Genomic DNA, 26544 nt, shown 5'->3' with positions numbered 1-26544 from the left:
CTCAGTAACAGCACCCTAATGGGGTGGAACTAAACTTATGGGCTGGAGTGGTGGGATTGACATGACGGCGTAAAAGAGAAGCAGCGATGAAATGAGCTTTTTTTTTTAGTTCATGCGGCTGCAGGGAGGAAAAAAATGACATGGGATGCAGAGGCTGCAGAAGTTGTTTTTTTTTTCCACCAAATAAGATGGAAAAGAAAGAGAGTCTGAGAGTCAGATCATGAATCAGAGATGGCTATGTATGTAGTACCGCCAGAGTTACAGTAAAAAAAAAAGAAAAAAAGAGAGGTGGCAGAAGTCTAGAAAAAGAGTGCACTGTTTGTAAGCAATGTTGGGCGAAAAAAACAATGAACTTTTTTCTGCCTACCTGTTGAGGTGGTACCAGAAGTGGTCATTGATTGGCTGTTCATATGTGCCTGCATATGAGGGGGCGTGTATGTGTCGTAGCTCCGCCCATTCACAGGCGGACTGGTAGGCAGCATGCAGGAATAAGAGGAGGTCTGGCTGGGCTATAGATGGGGGGGAGAGAATGTTACATTAGCTTAGCCAACCATAGTCTGCAATACTGTTAAAAGCTCTCAAATGGCTTGATTTAATTTTATTTCTCTTTTCCTCGTTTGTTTTTTTTTTTTATTTTCTATCTGATTCTATCTGAGAAATGTAATTTAAGAAGGGCAGGAAAAACCGCAATTTAAATTACTCATGGTGTGTTTGATTCCACTCCAATCTTATCTTCAATCATAAAGAAAATAAAATAGCACACATCTTTAAACAACACTGATCATTATGGTCTTTCTTCTTCCTCTTCTTTTTCTGTTTGTTTGTTTACTTACTTGCATAGGTAGATTGTTCGCCATGGTGAAGCTGGGCATGGGGGGCAGCGCACTGTAGGTGTTTGTGAGTGCAGAGTCCGGTCTACCCAGCATTGATCCCGAGGTGAAAGACACTGCGGAGGAAAACAGAAATAAGAAACATTAACAAAAGAAAGAAAAAAAGTGGTTTTATTATGACTGAAATGGTGTGTGTGTGTGTGTGTGTGTGTGTGTGTGTGTGTGTGTGTGTGTGTGTGTGTGTGTGTGTGTGTGTGTGTGTTTGAGAGAGCGCGCTGTCTCGTTAGCGTTGCGCGGTGCCGTGCGGTGAGGTGACGCCTTGTTTGACAGGCTGATCGGGCCTGGACACACACTGCAGGCTACACCGTTGTGTCTCAGGTGATTGACTTGTGAGCTTCGGCTCTTGCCGCTGGTGCCCTCCTGCCTGATTCGGTAATTACGCAGATAGTCAGCTGAGAAGTTTTGCTCAATCATCCATCAAAAAAAAAAAGAGGGAAAAACCACCGGCGCGCCTTCATGTGAACTAGAGCGCACAGCCTCTCTCCCTCCTCTCCTCCTCACCCTCCTCCCACCTTTTTTATATTAACCCACATGATGTCACATAATGATATTTAGTCAGAGTTCACGTGTCCGACTTCCGTTTTAAATGTGTCGTCGCATTAATGAAGCACAGCTTTCTTTCGCACACCATGGCTGACAAATTGCCTACATTTTTTTTTAATATCACATTTTAAATATTGTTCTGATGTGTATGGAGAGGGTGAGTGCTGTGTGAGCTTGAGGTGGGCCTACCCGGTGTGGTGGGCTGTGGGATGGCCTGGTAGACGCTGGTGCTAAAGCTGCTGCTGATGGGAATGTGACTGGAGGAGTTGTTGGCCTGCCGGCGCTGGTTCCGCAGCTTCTCCTCTCGCCTCCACTTTGCTCTTCTGTTTGAGAACCATACCTGCAGAGGAATTATTATTATTATTATTATTATTATTATTATTATTATTATTATTACAGCTTTTAAAAACTCTTAACACACCAGGTGTAAGGGTCACTCACTTGTATTCTTGCTTCCGGCAGGTCGATTTTCGCTGCTAGTCTTTCTCGCGCGAAAACATCTGGATAATGAGTTCTTTCAAATTCTGCATGGCGGGAAAAAAAAGTGTCAGTAAGGAAATGATGATGCAGGTCGAGGGTTGGTTAATTTCTGTAGGGCAACGTCTGATATTAGTTATTCTTTTATTATTATTATTATTATTATTATTATTATTATTATTATTATTATTATTATTTATAAAGACTATATTTTTTGTATTTTGTATTTTCAATCAACGTTTTCTAAAATAAGAAAATAACCAATATGGCGGGTTAAAACGTGTCTAAGCGTGTCACCTTTTTCCAGAGCCTCGATCTGCTCCTGCGTGAAGGACGTGCGGTTTCTCTGTAGTTTCCTCTTGAGCTGCAGTCGCATCTGCGTCTCCTCCGAGTCCTCCCCGTTCGAGCTGATGGAGTTCGTGTTTTCTCCTGCGCCGTCTTGTTGTTGGCAGCCATCTGCATCAGAGAAGAGAGAGAGAGAGAAAAAAAGAAAAAGATATAATAGAAATATAAATTCAATTAAGCTAATTGAATAATTAATTCTCCTGGCCTCCGTGTTGCGTCAGCTAATTGCGCCGACATCATTAATTAAAAGGCCCCCATCGTGCTTGATTTAATTCAAAAAAAAAAAATCAGGAGGAATGATTGCAGTTTATTTGCGAGTGTTTCCGGAGCTGCTGTGCAAAGTGGGTGACATTATGATGAGAAGAAGAAGAAGAAGAAGAAGAGTTCGCAGTTAAAGTGTTGATAAAATATTGTGGGAAAAACATTGCTGGCTGGAGGAGAAAAAAAAGCCTTCCGCGTGCTTATCGCTCCCCCCCAACAATGGCGTGTGTTCTCAAAAGGTTAAGAGAAATGTGACAAGATGTGGCGAGCCTCCTTTCACAGCCTATGAAATGTATTAAAACCCCAAACTCTCTAGCCCCCTTCTCTCCTTTTTTTTTTTTTGGCCACAGCAATGGCCTCAATGGTCGTTCCCATATGGGCGTTGGTATAGCCATTGAGGTGACCACCAACTTTTGAATGGGAGAAGACGCTTTTCAGACTGATACAATGCCTTCAGGAGTAAGGGAAACCATTAAACTATGGACACAGCCAAGGGGACGAGCAGTGAGCCCTCGGTGGGTGTAATATATGGGAGGTTGGGGAGGCGGGGTGGGGGGGCCATTGGAGGAGATGACAAAAGGATCCTCTCTCTCTGGAGGCGCGCAAGGCTATAGTACTTTGGCATTGTGCGCACGAGGATCCCAGTCAACAGAGCTTTGAGTCCAGTGTGTTAACCCTTATCCACTACCATCATTAATCACGTCCCCCGGCCAGCTACACGCCAGTCAGGATTTCTGTCCTCAATTGGAAACAAATGAGTGAGGAGAGAGCATGCAACCCCCTGAACAACCAAAATAAGGCCAATCTATTCACTGCCCCCCTTCAGTTGCAGGGCGAGGCTTATCGGCTAATGTCTGTCTTGTTGTTGGACATCATTATCACCCCGAGAAGTTAATGCGAAATTAAGCAGGGGTGCGTCGATAGAGGCTGTTTTTTTTTGTTTGTTGGTTTTGTTTTTTTTTTTATGTAATATCTCGCTGATGTGTGAGAGGAGGAGAGGTGGGACTTTTCTGTATGCAGATTAAGTTTGTGTTTTGTTTTGTTTTTTTAAAAAAGCGGATTGGCTTGTATGTTTTTTTTTTAATTTATTGTGGGTGGGTACTGCCTTGCTCAAGGGCAGGAGCTTGTTGAACAGGTGCACTTGTTGGCTACTGTGCAGTCTGAGAAGCAAAACGTTGCACTCCACCCCCCCTCAACCCTTCCCAAGAAATGAAAAGTTTGCGCGAAAAAAAAGTCACTTTTTCAAACAGTGTGAAAAATGTAGAAGAAATTGTGTGTTTTATTTATTTTATTTTTTAAAAAAGTGCATGTTGCGAAAACATCTTAAGCGTGTCTAAATGTAAAAGTCTCGGTTCACTGGAGGAAAAGCCCGATGCGCCACGTTTTTCTCGACAATTTCCTCCTGCGCTGCAAGGGAAGGAAAAAAAAATAGACAAAAGTATTCTTCTATAGGGCCAATAGTTTGTATCCACGCTATTTGTTTCTGCGCTCTGGATAATCCATAAAAAGGAGTGAATGTGCAGCTATTATCCGTCTGCCAGACCCACTGACGCTAGGATGGGATTTGTTTTCTTTATAAAAGCGCTGGGAAATAAACTCATTCTTTAGTATCACGATGTCTCAGCCAGTGAGGCGGAAAAGCAGCAAAAAAGAGAGAGAGAGAGAGAGAGAGAGAGAGAGAGAGAGAGAGAGAGAGAGAGAGAGAGAGAGAGATACCGAACCAATTGCGGCACCTTTCAGCTGCTGAGGCCGGATCAAAACACTCTTGAGAAACCGCTTAGAACTGAAAGAGAAAGTGAGAGACTAAATCCTATAGACGGGATTTGGAGCCATATAGTCAGCGAGCGAAATTGAGAAAGAGATAAAAGAGGGAGATCGGTGAGGAGGTTTTTTTTGTTTTTTTTTTTTTTTTTTTAATTATTATTCGTTCCTCTCTTTGGATAGAGTTGTCTTCTTTTTTGGGGGCCCTGTCACTCTCCATGTAGCCTTTATGTCCGCTTACTCGGCTGTCGGATGGAAAACATATTTTCGTTCCCCTGAGAGGAGCGCGGTTTACTCAAACACCTGAATTAAAAGAACACGATGGGCAAAGAGCTCATTATTATTATTATTATTATTATTATTATTATTATTATTATTATTATTAAAACAATAGTTATAATAGTCTAATTTGTATGAATGAAGGTTAAATTAGAAATTAAATATGACAGAATGCGAAATCCAACCAAACCCTACTATAAAAATGGCTGTTTTTATTTTAATGTCAGTTAGTGGTAATAACAATAACTTCATATCGTTCCAAAATGACGTGAATCATTCTTGCTGTCCATAGCTTCCATTCCGCTGTACTGCTCGTCCACAACAGCCCCCACGTGTCCAAAATGCTCATCAAACAAAATGCTAATTATTATTTGCTTGCGCCTGAGTTCCAGCGCTTCCCTCTTGCTTTCCTCTCTCTCTCAGCCGCATTATAAATCCGACACAATGCACAGTGAATAGATATTTGAGAAGCAAAGGCGAACGTTTAAACTAAATTAAACTAAACTAAATTTAAGAAAGATGGCGTTTCTTGTCCTTCTACAAAAAAAAAAAAAGAATAAGAATCCGCTCAGTGTTTGGCCTCTGCAGGGAAAAAAACCCTCTGAAGTGGAATATTTCCACAGCAGCCTGACCATCTCCACACTCCTGCATGTTGCCATAATGAGAGACAAAGCCCTCTCTAATGAGCAATTACACGTAGTGCGAACCGTTCCCATAACCAATCATTGCGTGTGAAGGAAAACATTCCTTTGTACTAATATCCGCGCAGCACAGCTCCCCGGCTCTGCCTCCCCATCAGGAGGGGAGGAGAGCGCAGGCTGTTGGATGGACACCTCTGCTGAAAGGACAAGCCGCTGTCACGCACATCCATGTCTGGGACAGTGGAGGCATTCAGACTGCATGCTTGGCCTATGGCTTCATCTAATCGACGAGTCTTAATTGGGGGTCTTGTTCAGGGCATCAAAGCATGCCAACACAATACCTTCCTGCAAACAGAGCCGTAGACCGGAACCACTGGAATCGTGAGCTGTAAAACTATTCATATTCAAGCATGACAATCCACGGTGACCTCTGAGGAGTTCAGACGGACCTCAAGCGAGGGAAATATTCTTTTTCTTTCTTTCTTTTTTTCTTTTTTCTTTTTTTTTTTTTTTGTTGGTGACAACCCTGTGCGACCAGAATCTGACCCGGTTCTTTTTCATTCCTTCTTTCTTTTTTTGTGCGTGCGTCAAGGTGTCTTTACCGCCACTGTGTGATAATGAGGCTCACCTTGGTTGGGCTGCCCTGGCACTGATGTTCCGGGGTACCAGCCGGGCCGGGTCCCCCAAGTTCCTGTCTGACCGTTGAGCATTCTCAGCTTGTCATACATGCCATCTGCGCCCATCTGTTGCTTTTCACTAGCCAGGTTGCGGAGGACTCTGTTTATCGATGACACCTGAATGACAAATTGCATATGATCACAGCAAAGATTAGGATCGGATAGAGATAGAGCGCGCACACACACACGCGCGCGCGCGAATACACAAGTACGCACACACTTTATATTAATCCTAACAAATCTGCGCGCTTCCTCTTTTTGTTTTAATTCCGCTGTATGTGACGCGGTTAAGCGCGCACCAAACACTTTGAACCCGCAGCGTGTTTGATAACGACTGAATGGTTGGCTGCACCATTCTCCTCTTCCTCCACTGCGTGAGGGAGGGGGGGGAGAAAAAAGTCACTTCATGTGGCAAATTAAATCATGCACACAACTTCCAGTCGGCACACTTACACTGGGTATATTGTCGTTGGTGCAGATCCCCTCCGACAGAAGTCTGTCACGGATCTCCCACGCAAAGATAGACGGACACTCCCGCTTGTACTGCGCGATCTTCGCGACCACCTCTGGAGTGGCTACCCGGGGCTTGCTGCCGCCTATTGCTCTCGGTCTTATGGAGCCAGTTTCATAATATCTGCCCAGGATCTTGCTCACGCAGCCGTTGGATACCTGGATAGGAAACAAAAGACACAATTCACATACATTATTTACGACTAGTAACGGAATTTTCTAAGATGGCGTCAAATAATTATCACCTTTTCACTGTCCAGCACTTGGACTTCATCATGGGTCTATAAACACAAAAAATATGCCTTGAATGGTATATTAGGCATTGCTTACAATAAGAGCAGGCACATTAATTTACTTTATCATGTTTGTCTGCCTTATTACATTTTCCAGAAGACGGAAAGATAATCATTTTACTGACTTTACAAAACAATCGTTAAATGCAACATTTCACGTTACAGGGGAAAAAATAAATAAATCACACGGGAATTTTCCTCTCAATGACTTTATCTTTACATGTAAGTTTGTGTGCATTGAAAACAAAAATGTTGTTTCCGGGGAGGGGCTGCGGTGGAGGAGTGTGGTTGTCACCTGCAGTATCCTGGAGATGTCGCAGGGTCGAGCGCCACTGTGAGCAAGTTCAACTATTTTCTGCCTGGTGGAATCCGGCAGCGGTCTACCATTAACAAACACACCACCAAGCTGGTTTACGCCACTGTGACCTACATGGAGACAAAAGCATCGCGGTCATCACGCCGTCACACAACCCTCCCAACTACAGCATATGTGATCATATAAAGCACATGGATGTCACTGGATGGTTGGTGGTGAAGGAGGAAGAGGAGGAGGAGGAAGATGGTAGAAAAGCGCTCAGGATAAAACCGAGTTAAAAACATGAAGCATGGAGATTACTTGGGGGGGGAATATTGAATTTTTATTATTATTATTATTATTATTATTAGCTGTCATGTGCTTGTTAAAAAGGTATTTAATAATCCAAGGGCACCGATGGAATGAGAGTTTAAAGCAGCTGCGGCACCGCTCGGTGCGCTTTGCCTCCTGAAGACGAACTGCGCAGCTATTCAGACAAAACACACGCACAACATGGATTAAAAACGAGCACAGCGCCATGAAAACTGGACCCAAAACATGTCGAATTGTTGTTTTTCTAATAAAAAAGAGCGCACCAGTCCGTCTCCCGCCCCGAGGAGACTCAGCCGGGCTTTTATCAAAGCGGCAAAACTTCGGCATTAAAAATCGTTCAGCACCGTTATCCATCCCAGCTGCGCGTCACACCAGCAGCAGCAGCACCAGCAGCTCGCTCATAAACTGTCCTCCAAATAACAACCACCAGCAGCGACGATCACATATAAATAATAACAACAATAATAATAATAAAAATAAAACACTATAGCTGCAATAATGTGTTAAATTAGCTTCCATTCAAAGGCGTCGCTTTTCAGGAAAAGCGGCGTTAAAACCGAACAGCGACGCTCCGCCAAGAAACACACAATAATTACGCGTCAGGAACACAGGCAGCACACAGGACACCAGCTCTAAAATAGCTATTTGTTCATGATTGCTTATTGTCTAAAATGAAAAAAAAGGATAGCATTTTGAAAATTATCCTTAAATTGTTCAATGGCATCTCGCTAAAGCACAGAATAAGCCCGCAAACCTGAAGCCAAATGGGAGAGCTGACTCCCCGGAGTGCCTGAGCTGCGCTCTGCTTCTCCGCTGCCTTCCCCTGCGCTGCCGCCCGGTACATTGACTCCGGGAGCAGAGGCTCCTTAGCAATAAATAAGCTCCAAATATAGAAGAGGGGGAAAATATGATGAGCCTGCCTGACATTTGTCTTTAAAATAAAGCTAGCTGCACGTCAAGTTTGAGCTTAATTTCTGGAAATAGGCGGAAGTCGCCTCGGATCATGCATGGGAGGCTAATTGAAAAGATCAGTTGGAGCACTTGTGGCAGGCATGTCACTTTATGACACCGCTCTGCTTTTGAAAATCGCATCGTCACGACAAATAGTAGCATGATAAAACGACCCTTTCTGTCTGCATTTGGATATCACTCAGACAAAATTGGACGCTACTCGTTTACCCTCCGAGGGAGACTTCGTTTTAAGGTGGCCGGGGGCTACGCGCGGTCACACAGACGAGGGCGCGCCTGGATTCTTAACATATTAAAAGTGACATGCAGTTTTTTTTCTCCCCCCCTTGTTTGTATTTGACAACAAATGCTCACAGCCACTGCAGTCCTGTTGTGTGCAAGCGGTGGGCGTCTTTGCCTCGGAAATATGTCACAGGGCTGCGCTTTAAACCCGCGCACTTTATTTTATAGGGGGGAAATGATCACACGGGCCTTTTGTATAGATGAGTGAATCCGAACCTGCTTAACTGTGTAACACATCCCTTTTGGCCGCTACGTGCAATAATCTTCCAGCGTGGATCTGATTGATAGTAAACCCATCATCATCCCTCCTGCTCTTTGGTAATTCCAGGATTAAGTGGAATTAATAGACTTCTTACTCTGAAATTGGCCTTGCCCGCATTAGGGCGCTCTGCGGGTCCTCAGAGAGCCGCTCCATCAAACCTCAGATTTATAACTCTCACATAAATCCTCCGGATCGATAAAACCGTCAGATAAGGACATCACATAAAAATGAAAAAAATAAATAAATAAACCCCTCCTGAAAGGTTAAGTCTTAATCATGTGAACAATTCCCTCAAGTGGCCAACAGAAGTCGATCTCGCCCGCTGGCGCTGATTATGCGCCTTGTATTCTATTGCGAGTCGACTAATAGGAAAACATATGGTGTCAATTTGGACGCTCCCCACCATATACACCCAGGAGTTATTAGCACAAAAGCCACCGAGGCCGTCGCGACCTTTAGACAAACCCAAAGGGCCGGGCCCAATGATATCTCCTCGGCAATTCGCACCAGACATCACACGCCAAAGCCAGGGGAGCATCCCATTATCATCAATCCGCGGCGAAAGCAGGAGCGCCGGGCATTGTACACGAGCTTTGATAAGGCCCCCATCAGCTCCGGTAATGGACAAGCGACTAATCACAGCGCCGCGGCCTCTGAGACAAACCTCTGCTGCCACCAGCTTGTTAAAAACTACTTCTGCCTTCTTTTCTTTTCTTTTCTTTTCTTTTCTTTTCTTTTCTTTTCTTTTCTTCTCACCCCCATCGACCCCCCCCCCAATCCAGCCGTCAAACATTGGATTCAACACATTATACATTATTTTGTTTGTTTTGATTAACAGCACAAGACACGTCATCATCATCATCATCATCATCATCATCATCATCGAGGTATATGGAGAATAATATAATGAAATTATTCCACACACCTTCATCACAGATGTCATACACCTCTTGTCCAGCAGCAAGAGAGAAAATGTTTCATGTTTATCCTTTTTTGTTTGGTTTTTCAACACACACACACAGCAACACACACCAGCAAATTAAAGGACACATATTCAACTCATGGGCCACTTTAACACACACATCTACCATGTTTTATTTCTATTTATTAATATTATTTTAAAGGATTGGCACCCACGACACTATGGTAGTTAATGTTGAGTTCACCCCTGCACCCTGACAGTGAGGCCCGAGCGTATTTCCTCTCTCTCTTCAGTCCATGCTGTCTGTCTGTCTGTCTGTCTGTCTGTCCGTGAAAGAATATGGACTCATCTACATAAGACATTATTGCTATTCCTCATGTTTCATGCAAGGCTCCTCTCTCTCTTCCCCCCCCCCCCCTTCCACGCAGCTAATCTTGTATGCAGCCTGGCAGCCAGCTCTAACGCTAATGCAGACGGCTGTGCAATTATTTAATACCAACTCAAGCAGAAACAAAAAAAAAAAACCCTCATCATCCTCCTCCTCCCCCCATCTCTCTCCATCTCTCTCCACCTCTCTCCATCTCTCTCCATCTCTCTCCATCTCTCTGGAGGAGCACGACGTGTGATTAACTTGTTCAATAATAACTTGCCTACCTATCATTGCAAAAATAAAATAAAAAAATAAAAAAAGGGGGAGAGAGAGAGAGAGAGAGAGAGAGAGAGAGAGAGAAAATAAATTAACAGCAATGAAACGGCCATCAAATAACTGCGAATATTCTTCCCCTCCACCCTCCTCCTCTTCCTCCTCTTCCTCCTCAAATCTACGCCTGCGACATACATTTCCTCCCCCTTTTTAAAATAAATAAATAAAGTTATTGCGCTCTAACAACCCGGTGCATAAATGTCAGTGGGTGCTGCTTTCCATGCAACCGCACATAGTGGGAGGGGGGGGAGGGGGAGAGAGGGGGAGAAACTTTGTGCGGTTGTAATCCAAAAAGGTTTTTTTCGAAATAAAACAAAGAAACAAAATTAAAAGAAAAAAAAGAAAAGAAAAGAAAAGAAAAGAAAGAAAGAAGCCCGAACATTAAAAAACAACTTACTGTTCTGCATCATTGAGGCTACGCCAGACTCCCACGTGGCTTGGTTGTGGTATTCTGAGCGTCACAAGGAGGAAGAAGGAAAAAAAAAACAACACAGAGCTGGTCAGCATCAAAACACACACACACACTAAAAAAAACACTTTACTGTCAAATTATTTGCAATGCATTTTATTTTTAAATAAACAATTCTCATCTCCATCTTTCGATTATAGCATATATATTTTTTAATGATTATATATATATATATATTTTGCGGGATCTTGTGCTTTACAACAGTATAGATGCATCATGAATGCCTCAGTGTATGTACTGAATGTATTTTAATTAAACTTGCCTGGAAACAGAGATGACTGTCCACTCTATAACAATTTAGTCAATCATCTGCCGTTTTCACTACTTTAATGTCTCCCTATAGGACAAAGCAAAACAACACATTAGCACAGCCACAGCTATACTGATGTACTCAAACTTAACTTCTTTTTCTTTTTTAAATCAAGCCCTTTTTTCTTTTCTTTTTTTCTTTTTTTTTTTTTTTAGATGTTTGCTGCCCAAAACACGTAAATCGAGACGGGTTTTATTTGAGGGGCCTTGTCGAAGTAACTTCCTCGGGCCTGTAACTCTTTCACTTGTTTCTTTCGAAGAATAATAACAGCAGAAGAAAAAGAAAAAAAAAAGTTAATATAAAGCAATCAGCCCTCATCGTCTCACCAGGAGATTTTTCTCCCCCCCCCCCCCCCTTTTCTTTTTTTCAAACTTGATCTCCCTCCTCTTGTGGAGTCTATCGTGGTAAAACTGTACAGTGACACACGTTGTCTACCTCGCCTCACTGCTCTGCAAAAGTCCAGAGCAGGAGGGGGTACAAAGCTGGTGTACAAAGCCTGCTGGACTCCAACAATGTACCCCCCCCCCCCCTCCTCTCTCTCTCTCTCTCTCTCCCTCTCTCCCTCTCTCCCTCTCTCTGCCTCAGTATACCTCAGACCCGGGGCGAGAACTCGGCCTCCGCGACTAGAAACACACAGCTTCCCCACTAAACACACCAACAAGTTCAGATTAATACAAAGAGCCGGAGGCATGCATCCACCCCCTCCGGGACCATTCACAAACACACACACACACACTCTCTCTCTCTCTCTCTCTCTTCACACACACACACACACACACACACACACACACACACACACACACACACACACACGACCGTGACCCCGCTGCCGCAAGTGCGTGAATGTGGGTTTTTTGTTTCGCCTCGGTTTTTTTTACCGAGAGAGAGAGAGAGAGAGAGAGAGAGAGGGAGACAGGGGAGAGAGAGAAGAAAAAATTAAAAGCAAACGTAATTTTCTTTTTCTAAATATTTGGTGGTGATTTGGTGCTGCTGGTGCGGGTTGTAAAAGCGGGTTGAAAGACACAACAGCGCAGTAGGGCGCTCAATTGGAAAAGACAAATGCATTAAAGAAGCTATTGACTGAGAGGGAGGCTGGGGGGGAGGAGGAGGGAGGGAGGGAGGGAGGACAGATAAAAAGGGGGCCAAGGGAGGGAGAAAGTCTGAAGTTTTTTTGTTTTGTTTTGTTTTGTTTTGTTTTTTTTCTCTCCTCTCCGCAAAGTCGTGTTGTGTGTGCCAGAGCAAAGAAGAAGAAAAAGAAGAAAAAGGCCCAATAACGTCGTCTAACACGGCTGCTGTTTTGGTCCGTGAGACGGAACCAAGGAGGCCGCCATTGCGTTTTACACTGCTCTCTCTCTCTCTCTCTCTCTCTCTCTCTCTCTCTCTCTCTCTCTCTCTGCTGTGCCGTTCATCTGATCCAGATTCCATCACACTGCTGCACATGTTAGTTAGCCTGCCCAGCAGCAGATGAAGACGACACAAACATTATTATTATTATTATTATTATTATTATTATTATTATTATTATTATTATTATTATTATTATTAACAGCCTCTTGTTACGCGCAAAGCGAGTGCGTAAAAAGTGTAAATTAAAAGGACATTATGTTGAGTCTGTGTCAGTCTGCAGCCTTTCAGCCTCGCAAGGGTCCGAGTGGTTAATCATTTATTTAAGGTCGAGGGGCTCAAACGTCGTTGTTCCCGAGGTTAACTACGATCTAATCTGCATTTCTTTTTTCCTGTTTCTTTGTTGCCCTCCCTCTTAGTAATCCCGAATAACAACGTCCGAATTCGGCGTCGCTTATTCTGGCCGCTGGACCACAACAGCAGGAAGAGCTTCATGGAGGCCTTTGCACCGCAAGTTGCATCCCAACAGCGGATGTATATATAGAGAGATATTTATATCACTATAAATATGTTTGGATACACGTGCAGGTTCCTTTAAAAAACATGTTTTAGCATATTATAGAAAACATGTAGTGAGTGCGTTATTAGCGTGCACACAGACAACAGGTTATAAACGTCAACTTAGAGGTGCAGCATGTTACCACACAGGCCTGGTGCGCTTTTTACTAAAAGTGTTTGTTTTTTATATAATAATAATAATAATAATAATAATAATAATAATAATAATAATAATAATAATAATAAAAGTATTTTTTAACGCTGAATATTGCTCAATTTATTTAAATAAAAACGCACAATTGCAGCAAAATAATGCATTTATGTTTTAATATCAAGTTATTTTGAATAGGTTAAAAAGCAGCAGCTGCAGCAGCAGCTTGGGTTCATATTTTGCGTTTTATTATGAAATGAGTGCAATTATTTCTAACTATGAACAGAGTGGCGGGCCTGTCAACACACTGTGTGACTGCTGTAAAATGCTCCACAGCCCAGCTGCGAAAACGTAAACGGTGTGTTTAACTTGCTGTCACTGAAGACAGACTGAGACATCCAAGAAGCGAACAATAAAATAAAATTTTTTAAAAAATGTAAAAAGTGTTTGTGGGGGAAGTTGTATTTTGCTAACGCACAAACACACTAAAACTAAAAGCGGGCCTTCCTCCTCAACTGCTTCTTTTTTTTTCCCCTTTTCTTTCTTTTTTTTTTTTTTTTCCTCGTCCAAGGCGCTTGGGTGACTCGCCTGCATGAATCAATCTGACACCTTTCCTCAACGGGTCATTGCGCCCCATTCTCCACGATGATCACTGTCCTGGCCCAACGTGACTTTTTACTCTTTAACTGTCACAAATAAGCGGTAAGCTATCCGTGGGCCCTAAAACACGGCGACAAAATCGAGCAGATAAAACAGACAAGGGACGCTAAAGGCTGTTCGCCCTGTTTCTGAGGGAGAGAAGAGACAAGACAAGGCTGCACAACCTCCCTGAACCTCAACCTATCAACCTACATCCGAGGATAAATCACCGTACACTGATATAAATAACTACAATTGGAATGTATATAATAAGAATAATAATACACAATAAATAGTGGTCCATAAATTGAGAGCACAGGCAAACTTTGAGTCAGGATCTCACCTTTTTGGGGCATCCTGCGTCGTTGTCAAAGTCCTTGGCAAACTACAGGCTAACAGCCTAGTTCTCCACGCCACAGAAAAAGAGAAAAAAAAACAAAAACCAAAAAAAGCCGACCAGGATCAGTCTCTCTCTCGGGGTGGGGGGGAAGTTTAGAAGACGAAAAAAAAAAAAAAAATAGTTTCCAGTGGTCTTCGCCGGAGACGGAGGGGATATCCCTGCGAAGTGGACAGAGATTGACAGTGAACTCAGATGTCAGGACGCACGGAGTTTGGCGAGGATGTGCGCTGGCGTGTGAGAGAGCGAATGAGAGAGTCGGAAAGAGAGAGAGTGGGGAAGAGAGGAGAGAGAGAGCGAGAGAGAGGGGAGGAGGAGGAGGAGGAGGAGGGGGGTGGAGGAGGAGTGGAGTAGAGGGGAGTGGAGGGGGGTGAGAGAGTGGTGGTAGTGGTAGAAGGAGGTGGGGTGGAGGGGGGAGGAAGAGAATGAACACACCTATGCTGATTGGTGATGGAACAAGTGTATTAATGTTATGTGTTCCTGGTCTGCTGTGTGCGCCTCGCCTCTCCTCGCCTCGCCTCGCCTCCCTCCGCCGCTCTTCACTGGCCCATTAGCGCGACCCGACCTCTGTCATCATCCCCCATATAAACACTTCCCCCTGCGCCACAGCCAAAGCGGGAAACTGGGCCGAGCCACAGCGCGCGCGAGAGAGAGAGAGAGAAAGAGAGAGAAAGAGAGGGAGAGGGGAGAGAGTCTCGTCTTCCCAACCCACTAATCAGCCCACGCATGCAAATACCCTGCGCTCACTTGCTGAATATTGTCCTATTGCAAGAGCAACTGCCTCGGAAATGCCCATTGGACGGAAGGCTCTATTCTTCCAGGCTGAATTGGGTCCGCGCAGGGAATCTCAGGCATGTTCAGCTCCAACCTGAGGCTAACTAGCGCTGCGAGGAGGGAGGGAGGAAGGAAGGGAGGGAGGGAGGGAGAGAGAGAGAGAGAGAGAGAGAGCAGCGCGCACATGAACGTTCGAGCTCTTAACAGCAAATTAAAATTACAAAGAGCAGCAGCGTGCCTTTAATGGAGCTACACATGCGATTCGTGTTATATAGAAAGGTGTAATTATGCTTTTTTTTTCTTAAATAATAAAGTTAAGGAAAGTGTGGGGGTTTTTTTTGTTTGTTTGTGGTTCTGCGTCCGTGCACGTGTCGAGTGTGGAGTGACGTCACTGACAGAAAAAGCACCAGTTTCGCCTTTTTAAAAAATAATAATAATGATGATAACAAATCATTTAAGCAACTTAAACCTGCCTCACACGTAAACACACCTAAAATGGATTTGAGTAAAAATGAAAGTAAGAATGAAAAAAACATCCCTGAGAGGAGACTTCTGCTGCTGCGTGGAAAGTAGTGCACCTGAGTTTGGAGACTTTTAAAAATATATATATCATTATTATTATTTGAATTCTGCACTCTAATTGTGAGAATATTTACGTTGACAGTCTTTAGCATGTACGAACACAAAAAATGGCACGACCCTTTAGGAAAAAAGGTCCCCCCACGTGCTTTTGTTGATTCTTTTGGGTATCACCTTCCCCCTCCTGTCAACAAGAACGCCATGCGTAAAGAGCGCAGCCTTTAGGCAAGCTCCGCTGCTTTTTATGGACACATTTGCGAGGCGCGGCGACGTCACTCCCCGCGACCTGACAGCAAATAGCACGCGTAAATAAAAGTAAAGCAAATGACTGTGTAGCCATGGCCACACGCTCTCCCAGAACCGCGCGGTGGGTTGAATGACTGGCTATTAACGCACACCTCAACGCACCCAAAAGCAACCCCTCTGCGCCCGTGTTTGAGCATACACCCGGAGCTTTGGGCAGCACCAGTCTCGGCACTGAGGGAGCCCCGTCGCTTTTACTCCAAAAGGAGGAGAGACCGAAGGAGGGGGGGGGGGACTGAGGCTTGTATGGATGTGGAAGCCAAACTAAAGCAAGAAAAGGGGGTGCGTGAAAGGGCAAAGAGAGGGAGAGAGGAGAGGAGAGACAGAGAGAGAGAGGAGAGCGAGAGAGAGGGTGAGTGGGAGGGGGGACAGGCATGAGCAGGGGGAGGGGGAAGAGGGAAATAGTTTTTTTTTTTTTTTTTTTTGGATTGTGAGGCCGTGAAATGAAGTCATGGAGGCCTACACTTGACTTTCTTTGACATGTGAAAAAAGTAGGAGAAGTCAGAGCTCATCAATAAAACACTTCGGAGGTGAAAGAGGGCTCCCTAACAACCATCGCATTCCTGACTATGGGTTCAATGAGTAGACAAACGACGCTGCCAGAGGGAGAGAGAGAGCGAGAGAGGGAGAGGGGTGAGAGGCAAGAGAGGGGGGGAGGAAGGGGGAGTCAGAGAGAGAGAGAGAGAGAGAGAGAGAGACCGAGAGAGAGAGGGGACTGCCCGGCTTGAATGGGGCCCTCAGTGGGCCGGCGAGATAATGAGCTGAGAGGACCGGCTCAAACTGTCACCGAGGGTCCCGCGGTGAGGAACAACACTTTGGCCAATACTCCTTCATCAAACAACCCGTAAACTAAACGAGCACATTCATCTGTTTCTCCTTCCTGCATTGTTTCTACTCACTTAGACTGGTGGCTCAGCCTATAGGCCTACCGTGAATGGGCCCGCAGCTTATATCAGCGAAGGGAGGAGAGGACGAGAGAGGAGAGGAGGGGAGGAGGGGAGGAGGGGGGGCTCCCAAACATTTTCACGTCAAGGACCCCCCTATTAGACATGCATTAGACCACAAACACCCCCCTCCCTCTCCCCCGCTGCACTCACCCCCACCCGATTTGAGCTACGAGGCAAACCTCGTGTTGGTTATGATTTTTTACTGTATCGCTGAATGGGACAGCAGAGCGCCGTCACTGCTCACATTTAACTTGTTTAAATGTTTTTATTGTTTTCAAGGCGCCCGTGGAGGGGAAATGATCTTCTTTAAAATACGACAGAGTGTGGTCGTGTTGAATAAAAATAAGTTTGAGATGCTTAAAGTTGTTTTGGACGCAGCGTCCTCACGAGGTTGTCAGCCCACGGTGGAGCGTCAACCAAACCCCAGCCGCAAAACTGCGAATTTAACAGAACTAATAATAAAGAACACAACAAAATGAGCTCAATCATGTGACGAGATGCTGATACACATGTGACATCTCGTCCAGTTGTGTTCAGCAATGTTCAGCCGCAAAAGAAAAAGAAAAAGAAAGAAAGAAAGAAATCTCCCAAGCAGGCCTTTTAAAGGACTTCGGCTTCCTTGTTGTTCTGCAGCCTTTTTACCTTTGTAGTGCAAATGTTATTGCACACTCACTTGTCACAGGCTGCAGCTGTCAAAAAATTCACACCACTAACCTGCCCCCTTCGCTGAAAAGACAGATTCCCCGATGAGTGTGTCAAGTAGTTTTCTTTGGAAACAATACCTCCAGTAGGTTATTGATTTCTTTGGTTAAGCTGTAAATCCGCTCCGAGAGCTAATTCGTTGTCTCCACTCTCAGGAGATTTTTTTTTTTTCCCCTTTTTCCACAATCTTCACTCGCATGCCAACCAGAAGAACCTAGTTTGAACATATGTATATATATTTTTACTATATATATTTTACTACATTTTTTTCTGTTTTGTAGGGTAAGGTCTGTCTGTGGAAGAAAAGAAAAAAAAACGAGGATAGGCTGATGTTGGGAAAGCAATTAGCCCAATTCGGATTATCAGCAACTAATGCCAAAGGCCTTGAAAAGAAAGCCTAATCTGGTCGCTATTTTCCCCTGAGGCAGTGTGGTATTTGTACCCATCTAGAAACTTTTAAATACAAAAAAAAGAAAGGAAGGAAGAATGAAAGAAAGAAAGGAATAGGAATAAAAGGGAGGGAGCTGTGGTGGAAAACAGTGACATTGTTTTTCGACAGGGAGAGAGATGTAGTGCAGGGAGAGAGAGAGGTCGTCTGGTTCTGGATCAGACTTCTACAGGCTGATGTAAATCTGTGAGATGAATCCATCATGTGTTAAAGTGGCGGAAAAGAAGCTTCCAATTGGGTTTTTTTGTTTGTTTGTTTGTTGTACTGCTGAATCTGACTTAGTTTTATTGAGAGTCGTTTGCCTTTGTGATGCCACTGGAGGTCACAGTTGACTCACCTTTTTACGCGTGAGGACATCAGGAGGGAGGTCTGGTAGAGAAACGTTACAAGACAGTTTTAGGTAAATAAGAAAGATGACTGAGCTGGAAAATTGATTGCACTAATTTATATTTATGTATTTTTTAAAACCGTTTTTAAGTAGAAAGGAAGGCGTGAGTTTGTTATTTCCTTGAGAAGGGAACACATCAGACCCTGTTGTTTTCATTTGTATTTCAGGACAGAGCTGCGTGCACATAATAAAAGCTGCTGTTACCGCCCACAAACCCCAAACTGATCACATTTTAACGCTTCTGCTTTACGCACTGTCGAGCAAATAAACAAATCATCACTATTATTATTATTATTATTATTATTATTATTATTATTATTATTATTATTATTATAATAAATCGTATACTGTTGTTTATTTTATTTACTTATTCTTTATTCTTTATAATTCTAACTGTATTTTCTTTGATAATTCTGTTGACAGTTCTGTGGTGGAAAATCAATTCAGGATAAAAATAAAAATGTAGTTTTTAGATTTTAAAAATCAAATTAAAATAAACGTACTATTATTATTATTATTATTATTATTATTATTATTATACCTATACAAATCAACAACAACAATTTTAGTATTATTATTATAAGCAGCAGTATTTTGCCTGTGAGCTGCTCTCTCGTGGAGCTGACCTGTCATTCATCACCCAGCCTCGGATTGTCACATTTACTCCCTCTGAAGAGATTCATGAGCCAGTCGCTGCTTTATTTGCATAAATTATTTGCACTTTTACAACGTGTGATTCCGTTTTCATCAACAATAATTAAACAATCATATGCTTGTTTGACTTGTGCGCAGATAATTCATTAATTTGATTTCTTCCTTCTCTTCTCTCCTTTCTTTCTTTTTTTTTTTTTAAAGGCGTGTGAAGCGCGTACCGGAACAGAGGATCTGTTGACGTTTCATTAGTATTCAGTATTTTCTGTAAATATGAGGAGACGCAACTCCAGCACGTCGTGGAGAAATAGAAGTAGTTTGATTTATTTGATGTATTTTTCCCAGGAGGAAATGTTTTATGTTTTTTTTTTGTTTGTTTGTTTTTTGTTGTTTTTTTTAAAAAAAATTTTTAAAAACATGCTCCTTCAAAATAAAGGTCTAAATGCCTATAAATGTATTTTTCAACAGAATTGAGCTGCGTCACTCTGCTCCTCCAGGGTAAGATGTGTTGAGAGGTAAATACATTAATGCAAATGGGTTTTTTTTGTAAGTGACCGAGTTCAACCTCCATCCGGCACGATCCTTTGACATGTTGTGTGGAGCCGAGGAGAGCACCCGAGCCTTTCCTGGTGCAGCCCCTCGCAGAAGGTGTGCAGTCCACAGAAGCCCTCTCCTGGCAAAAGGCTGAAGGCTGGGATAAACACCGGGGCTAATGGTGTCACAGCGCTGCTCGGCGAGCGTGACAGAAAAGAAACAGGAGGACCCAAACACACAAGAGCCTGGACCTGAGGCATCCGCAGCCTCCCCCAGCTACTGTCTGGGGCGTCAGATGTGTGCTTCTATACATGTGGCGAGGCAAATAAAAAAAATAAAAATAAAAATACACGTGGAAGCTCATCTGATCAGAGTGGGGGTTAAAATAGAAAATGTGTATATAAATAAAATATTTATAAACAAGTATAAAACAAGGCCCAGGCGTCTTTTTTTTCTGGAGCGTGGCAACCCTCAGGGCGCACATGTCATTCCCTCCTGCATGCGTAAATGTACTTTAAATTATTTGACACGCTCTCTCTTCCTGCACGTTAAAACTTCTGTTTTATTCCACAACACGACTAATAACCTCTCTCAAATTGTTTTTGCTAAAGATCTCACGTGGATCGTAGCGCAGTGAAGAAGAAGAAGAAGAAGAAGAAGAAGAAGAAGAAGAAGAAGAAGAAGAAGAAGAAGAAGGAAAGAGGGGGAAAGCGCCGTTTGGCTGCAACACTTCGCTGACGGACAGCGTCATTTTCCACCGGGCTGATGGATCGAGTGCAGCTGAATAGATCCCATACACATTCAATTTACTGTACAGGTCGAAGCCTTTAATTCCCCCCTACGCAAAGCTCACGATAATGGGCGCTTTTTAAGGAGTGACGTGCGCTTAATTCCTCGGTGAAGATCGCTAATTACACGCTGTAACGTGTGCGTGATGGATGACAACAACAGAGAGAAGGGAAGAAAAAAAAAAAAACTCAAGTCAGCTCGCCGTGTCTCAACACCTCCCGGAGCAACGTGCAAGCACTTGACCAATAACTGTGCCAAACTTTGCCGATGCACCGAGTTTATAATCAATCTGCAGGACGCGTTCAAGTTCCTGCGTTAAATGTTCAACCCCGAGGAGATCGGGGAGAGCGCAGAGAGTGCGCGCGTTTGCAGCGTTTAAACGTTAACAAAAAGAAGACATTCCAAAGTGTCAGGGGGTTTAAATATTAAAGAAGAAAGAGAGAAAAAGAGAACCCGTTTGAAAATGAAGTTCATCCAAACTCACCGGATGAGAGGCGGCAGACGCGTCTGATGAGCGGTATCCTGTGCTTACGAAGCGGCTCCGTCCCTCCCCGGATGGATGAATCTCTCCTCCGTGTCACGGCGACAGAAACTTATAGGTCCCGATTAAAATCTATCTACCTTTGGATCCGTCGTGGAGTTGAAATGTCAATGAGAGTGGGAAAAAAAATCTGCGGCTCTTACCAGCAACTTTCCCTTCGGCATCAGCCCTCAAGTTGGCAGTGATTGGCTGGAGCGACGGGTCGACGTCATACCTTGGACAGGACACAGAGTGCCGAATGGGGAAGTGCACAAGGTAGCGTGGAGCACACCGGCCTGTTTACTGTCCCAGTGTGTGTGTGTGTGTGTGTGTGTGTGTGTGTGTGTGTGTGTGTGTGTGTGTGTGTGTGTGTGTGCAGGCTCCTGTTTTTATCCTATTGTTTTACTTGTATTTTGTTTTTGTTTTTTTCATCTTTATTTATTCATTTCTCAATTTATGTTTGGAATCTTGTCATTTATTTTTTAAATTCCATTTTATTTCATGTGTTTCTTTAATAAAGTCTATTGTTTTGTAGTAAGTGTATTTCTTATTTAACTGACTGTATTCCACACTGTCACTTGGTGGACTGACTCTTTCTCAAGACACAAGAAACACGATCCAGGCGTGATACCAAAAACAAAAGCCATATATGGGAAAAAGGATCTCTAAGCTCATCATGAAACCGTATGGGGTCTTCATAAAATTGATTTTTTTAAAAAAAATTTTTTTCATGTAAACAGAGAGCAGCAGGGACCCGGAAGCTAAAGCCTGGTGGATTTTATTCTGAAATGTTAAACTTTTACTTGGAGAATGTTTCAAGTTTTGCCAGAAATTGCAAGTTCTGTATGAGATCTAGTTCATATAACTTAAAGAAGAAAAAAAAATATCTGAAAACCATCACAACAATGGCTCCAGTCCCTTTAACAGCTGCTGCGTGTAACAGCTCCCGGGGAGACAGGGGGGGTTGACTCACCGTGAGAGTATCAAGACATGAGCAAGTGTGCGTTATTGTTGTTGTGTTTTTTAAATCTGAGCATGCTCAGTGTGCAACAGGTGTGGAACAGAACAGGTGCGGGCGAGTCAAACCTGTGAAAATGTTCCTCGCGGTGTGTCTGTGCGATGGAAACGCGTCACGGCTCGTTTCTTTTGCGAGGACTAAAAATGCTGCTAATCATAAACATGAGTTATGTCGCACAGAACGCCACCGACAGTAAAGACGTTTTTTATTTTCCACAGCCCTATAAAGTTGTCATCCACAACTCGTAATGGTGCCTCGGCTTCCCTTCCACTGAGGTCGGCTAAAAGCCTCGAATCCTGTTTCACAACCTCTGATGTTTGTGTCAATTTGAACAAGCCGGTGAGTAAATGGGTAACCGCGCCGCCGCGCGTCTCTCAGGAAGAGACCGGGGCAGCGCAGGTACGGGCCAGTCAGGACTGGCTGTGTTTGGGCCATTATTTGGAGGAACGGCCATTAAGAGGCCTTGATACTGTGCAACGCAGCAGGGTGCTCGACATGCGCGCTGGAAACCGCACGGCTTGGGTCCCTGCTTATCAGGCTGTCAATAAAACGAGATGGGATACAGCGGTCGAGCCAGGTGCTCCCTTTCCCTTCCCACACAGCCCCGCTCTCCAGAAGCAGATCAGGCGTAAACGCAAATCTGTCCAGCCGGTTTTCCCTCTGCCGTCACCACGCTGCTGCTGCTGCTGCCGCCGCTGCCACCTCCCTCCCTCCCTCTCTCTTTCTTTCTCTCTCTCTCTCTCTCTCTCTCTCTCACCCCCCCCCCCCCCCCCCCCCGCAACTACTAAGCCACACTGACAGCTGATTCACATTTTTATGAATATATGGAAACTACTTTGCAACTCAAATACTCGCCCCCCGCATTTGCATGTAATCCCAAATCTCTGCTGCTAATGCATATTTAGTAACCGCATACATTTCAATAAAAGTTAAACATCTCGCATTATTCCCCAGCCGGCGCGCCTGTGAACAGGCCCCGCGTCGACGACAACGACTGCAGCATCAACGACGCGTCCAAAACTTACATTATGGAGGGAGAGTGAGTGTCATACCTATATGGGAGTTCTACCCCCCCACCTCTCCTCCCCACGCACACCCTGCACGTCTGTGCGAGCTTTCCAGGGAAAATGCCAATCTCTCGCTCGCCTCTGACTGATCAAATTTGAAACAAATTGTGTAATGATCGACCTCCCCTCTCTAGCCATGCAGAACATTATGCTGCCATAGCCTACGCCTCATGAGCTTATTGTTTACTGCCGCTGTAGCAGACAGAGAAAAATGTCCAGGGGACCGAGCACGTTACCAGAAAGCAGAGGGTGCACGCAGAGTTGACGCCGACCGTTCAAGAGGGGGGCACTTCATCCGTCTGAATAAGGATTAATTGCAATGGAGACGAGGAGGTAAGTTGGATCCGAGCTTCAACTTTGCACCGGGGGGCCACGACGTTCGGTTGAAACTTTTCTTAGACGCGTAAAGTCTCCCCGCTTTCGAGTGCGCATGTGAGGTTTTACGTGTAAAAAGTGGAAAGGTAGGGGGGGAAAATGTTTAAAAAAAAAAAAAAAAAAAAAAAAGTCTGAAGTTTGACAAAGTTGGAACTGATCTGAGCGCTGAGTGAGTGAAAACGTTCAGGCCCGTTTCCCGCTGACACTCAAACAGCAGGTGTGTGGTGGGCAGAGACGCTTAGAGTGGTCATCTGATATTTTCAATTCAAGATACAGTGTCCAAAGATGATATAGCCTAATTACCCCAACACACACGCACGCACACAGACTCCTGCTCCTCATCTCTCTCTCTCTCTCTCTCTCTCTCTCCCTCCTTCTCTCTCCCCCTGTGTGAAATGTTTTAATAAGCCCTACACGCTCTGTGTGCAGAGTTTGATTTGTTTTCTCTCCATGCTCCCCGGCCCTGGATCGAGACATTAGCCGAATTCCCCCGGGGTGATTGGATGCAATTTGTCCGGAGTAGACAGGCACGTCCTGGATGTTAGGAATTCACTTTGGCTCAACGTGACAAGTCTGACTTCGATCTACAATTGCATCTGAAAGTGCAGCGAGCGGAAAGATCCCATGCCATTAAGTGTTCTCCCCCCAACCCCACCTCTTTTTTTTTTTTTTTTTTTTGCAAAATAACAAGATCCTCCATTTGCTCACAAACATTCATAACAATTGTATTTGCGACACCTCTAATCTGCAAGCGAGGCCCTGTGTGTGCAGCGCCTAAATTGCGGGCTGAAAAGCGGCAGCGGCGGTGCACATGGTCAGTGTGCCGAGTCAGACTGGGGGAGAGAGAGAGAGAGAGAGAGAGAGAGAGAGAGAGAGAGAGAGAGAGAGAGAGAGAGAGAGAGAGAGAGAGATATTATGCCCCAAATCTATGACCCTTTAAATTAGATTAAAGATCGACAGTGGGCTGGATTTAAAAGAAGAGGAAGGAAAGAAGAAGGGAAAAAAAGAACGTAAGAGTGACACCTGCCACGCAGAGTCGCCTGTGATTGATTCTGATGCTTCGTGCTGGCAACAATAATGCTGCTGTTTTGCGCAGGGCTGAGTAGGCGCGTTTATCACTCGCTTGCCAGGAGTGGCTGAAGTCAGTGTCCGTGTCGCGCTGTGAGCTGACAGGGGAAAATGGGAGCTAACGAGGTTGTCAGATGTCCTGACAAGACAAATGAGAGCTCGTCACTCCCCGCGCTTTAATAACGTTTAATGGAAACGTATTGCACCGTTCAAAATAAAGTGTTACACATACACGGGCTCTGGCGGCGACGCAGTTAATTACGCACGGCGAGGTAAATTACGCATCAGCTAAAGGGTGTTGGCCTGGATTCAGCACCGCCGAGGAGGATTGTATCTATGTGGCACCTATGATTTGCAGTCAGCAGACCGAGTCGACCTTGGATTTTTTGTGTTTAAGGAGTGATTAGACTCGAGTGGAGATACAAATAATCAAAAGGGAAATGATCAGGGGTTTTTTTCTTAGATAAACAGATTTGCACTCATGACCTATTCATTGGCTAATAGATTACAAACAAATCGACGATCTGGTGTTTTTTGTTGATGCCGTCGCATGAATGATGCTGATGCTGACTTGTGATTCAACGAGCAGTTCCTCCATATCTGTATCTTAAACCCAACAAATGTAATTTTAAAAAAGCAGCATTTACATGACAGATTTAACATCATCCTGAGTTACCACTTCGCTGTGCGTCAGTAAAATACGACTTTATTTGTCATGCGTAAATGTCGGGATAAAAAGCTGCGCCTCCTGTCACCTGTCACAACCTCTGCAGCCGTGTGCACTGACAGGGTTTCCCCCCCTCATTCATCGCTCGCGTCACGGCTGTGATCCGGCTGATTTTTTTTTCTTTTTTTTTTTCTTTTTTTTTTTTTTGAATAACGTTGTGCGCTGAGGTTGTGCATTCTTCTGTGTAATTCATGGTGTGCGATATAGCCAACACACGGTATGGTAGTTATGGTCATGATACAGGATCCCCAGGGCAGGGCTGATGTTGCACTCCGACTCTATATCGCCGGGTTGCGTTGGAGACTTCTTTCTTTTTTTTAAAGCCTGTTTATTAATTTAATAACGTGTTAATCTGTGTGAGCACAGCTGTGAGCGAAGACCCACAACGATCTGGTTTCTGTGTGTGCTCACAGTGATGCTCTCTGTCGTCAGCTGACTCCGAGTGAGTTTATTTTCCGAGGATTAAATAAATAAGTTTAGAAGAAGAAAAAAAAATGTTCAAATGAGCCGGGAGGAAAAAAATGAGCCATTTGACCTCAGGCACATAATGTCCACCACACACTGCAAACCGAGGCGTTAAAAGCGAGTTACTTCCACGCAGAGGTACTTCACTCGCTGATGAATATTAATTAAAAATCATAATCACAGCCCGTGATTTACGTCGGCCTCGAGATGGGAGTCGCCCGGATTCGCTTTCCACTACGTAACAAATCATTTACCGCGCGTCGATTCAACAGGCACCGGTGAGTGACAGGTGACGGGGTGGCATGAGGGGAGATCTTGTTCGACGCCGCTCCTTCTCTCTCTCCTGGGTGGGGTGTGTGAGTAAAAATAGACATAATTTGACTAATGTCATCACCTGCCCTCTGGTGCCTTTGTGCGCAGGGTCACAGAGGTCGGAGCACCTGCTGCAGAGGAGCAACGAGAGGGGATCAGAGGAGGAGAGGTAATTATACTGTCTGCACCGCTGCACACACGACTAGATAGATAGATAGATAGATAGATAGATAGATAGATAGATAGATAGATAGATAGATAGATAGATAGATAGATAGATAGATAGAAGTACGCATGTGACGCCACTTTTGCGCACAGGCCAGTGGGACCTTCTACAAACAAGCCTATAGCTGCAAGCGAGAGGAGGAGGCAGAACATAAAACAGCAAATGTGACAAACTCAACGCAGATCTGGGTGATGTGTATAAATGGATGCAGCGGCACTGCTGCTCTCCGTGAACTCACACAGAAAAACTGGGCTGTGTAAAACAACACACACTAAATCAGGCAATAACGACGACAAACCGTCTGGAAAATGGACGCACATAGTGCAGCAAGAAAATCACG

At 44.3% G+C, this 26544-nt stretch overlaps 1 protein-coding gene across 2 annotated transcripts in view; it reads right to left on the bottom strand.

The window, feature by feature from the left end:
* Nucleotides 1–26544, bottom strand: part of pax6b (paired box 6b) — a 42328-nt gene that overhangs the window by 2203 nt on the left and 13581 nt on the right. The window contains exons 1-13 of one of the 2 annotated variants that reach the window (XM_037095427.1): nucleotides 20911–21042; nucleotides 14258–14472; nucleotides 10841–10894; nucleotides 9744–9767; nucleotides 6973–7103; nucleotides 6630–6665; nucleotides 6328–6543; nucleotides 5826–5991; nucleotides 2208–2366; nucleotides 1875–1957; nucleotides 1623–1773; nucleotides 834–946; nucleotides 368–509 (exon numbers count right to left, since the gene is read on the bottom strand). In XM_037095427.1, the coding sequence (XP_036951322.1) occupies nucleotides 368–509; nucleotides 834–946; nucleotides 1623–1773; nucleotides 1875–1957; nucleotides 2208–2366; nucleotides 5826–5991; nucleotides 6328–6543; nucleotides 6630–6665; nucleotides 6973–7103; nucleotides 9744–9767; nucleotides 10841–10894; nucleotides 14258–14270 (1288 nt within the window). In that variant the 5' untranslated portion in view covers nucleotides 14271–14472; nucleotides 20911–21042. Of the gene's footprint in view, nucleotides 1–367; nucleotides 510–833; nucleotides 947–1622; nucleotides 1774–1874; nucleotides 1958–2207; nucleotides 2367–5825; nucleotides 5992–6327; nucleotides 6544–6629; nucleotides 6666–6972; nucleotides 7104–9743; nucleotides 9768–10840; nucleotides 10895–14257; nucleotides 14473–20910; nucleotides 21043–26544 lie in introns of those variants that run through there. The other variant, XM_037095426.1, reaches the window with a different exon arrangement.

Source organism: Acanthopagrus latus, chromosome 4, assembly GCF_904848185.1.
Source record: "Acanthopagrus latus isolate v.2019 chromosome 4, fAcaLat1.1, whole genome shotgun sequence".
Classification (NCBI taxonomy): domain Eukaryota; kingdom Metazoa; phylum Chordata; class Actinopteri; order Spariformes; family Sparidae; genus Acanthopagrus; species Acanthopagrus latus.
The sequence above is the reverse complement of the archived record's forward strand: the minus strand, read 5'-3'. Positions and strand labels throughout refer to the sequence as shown.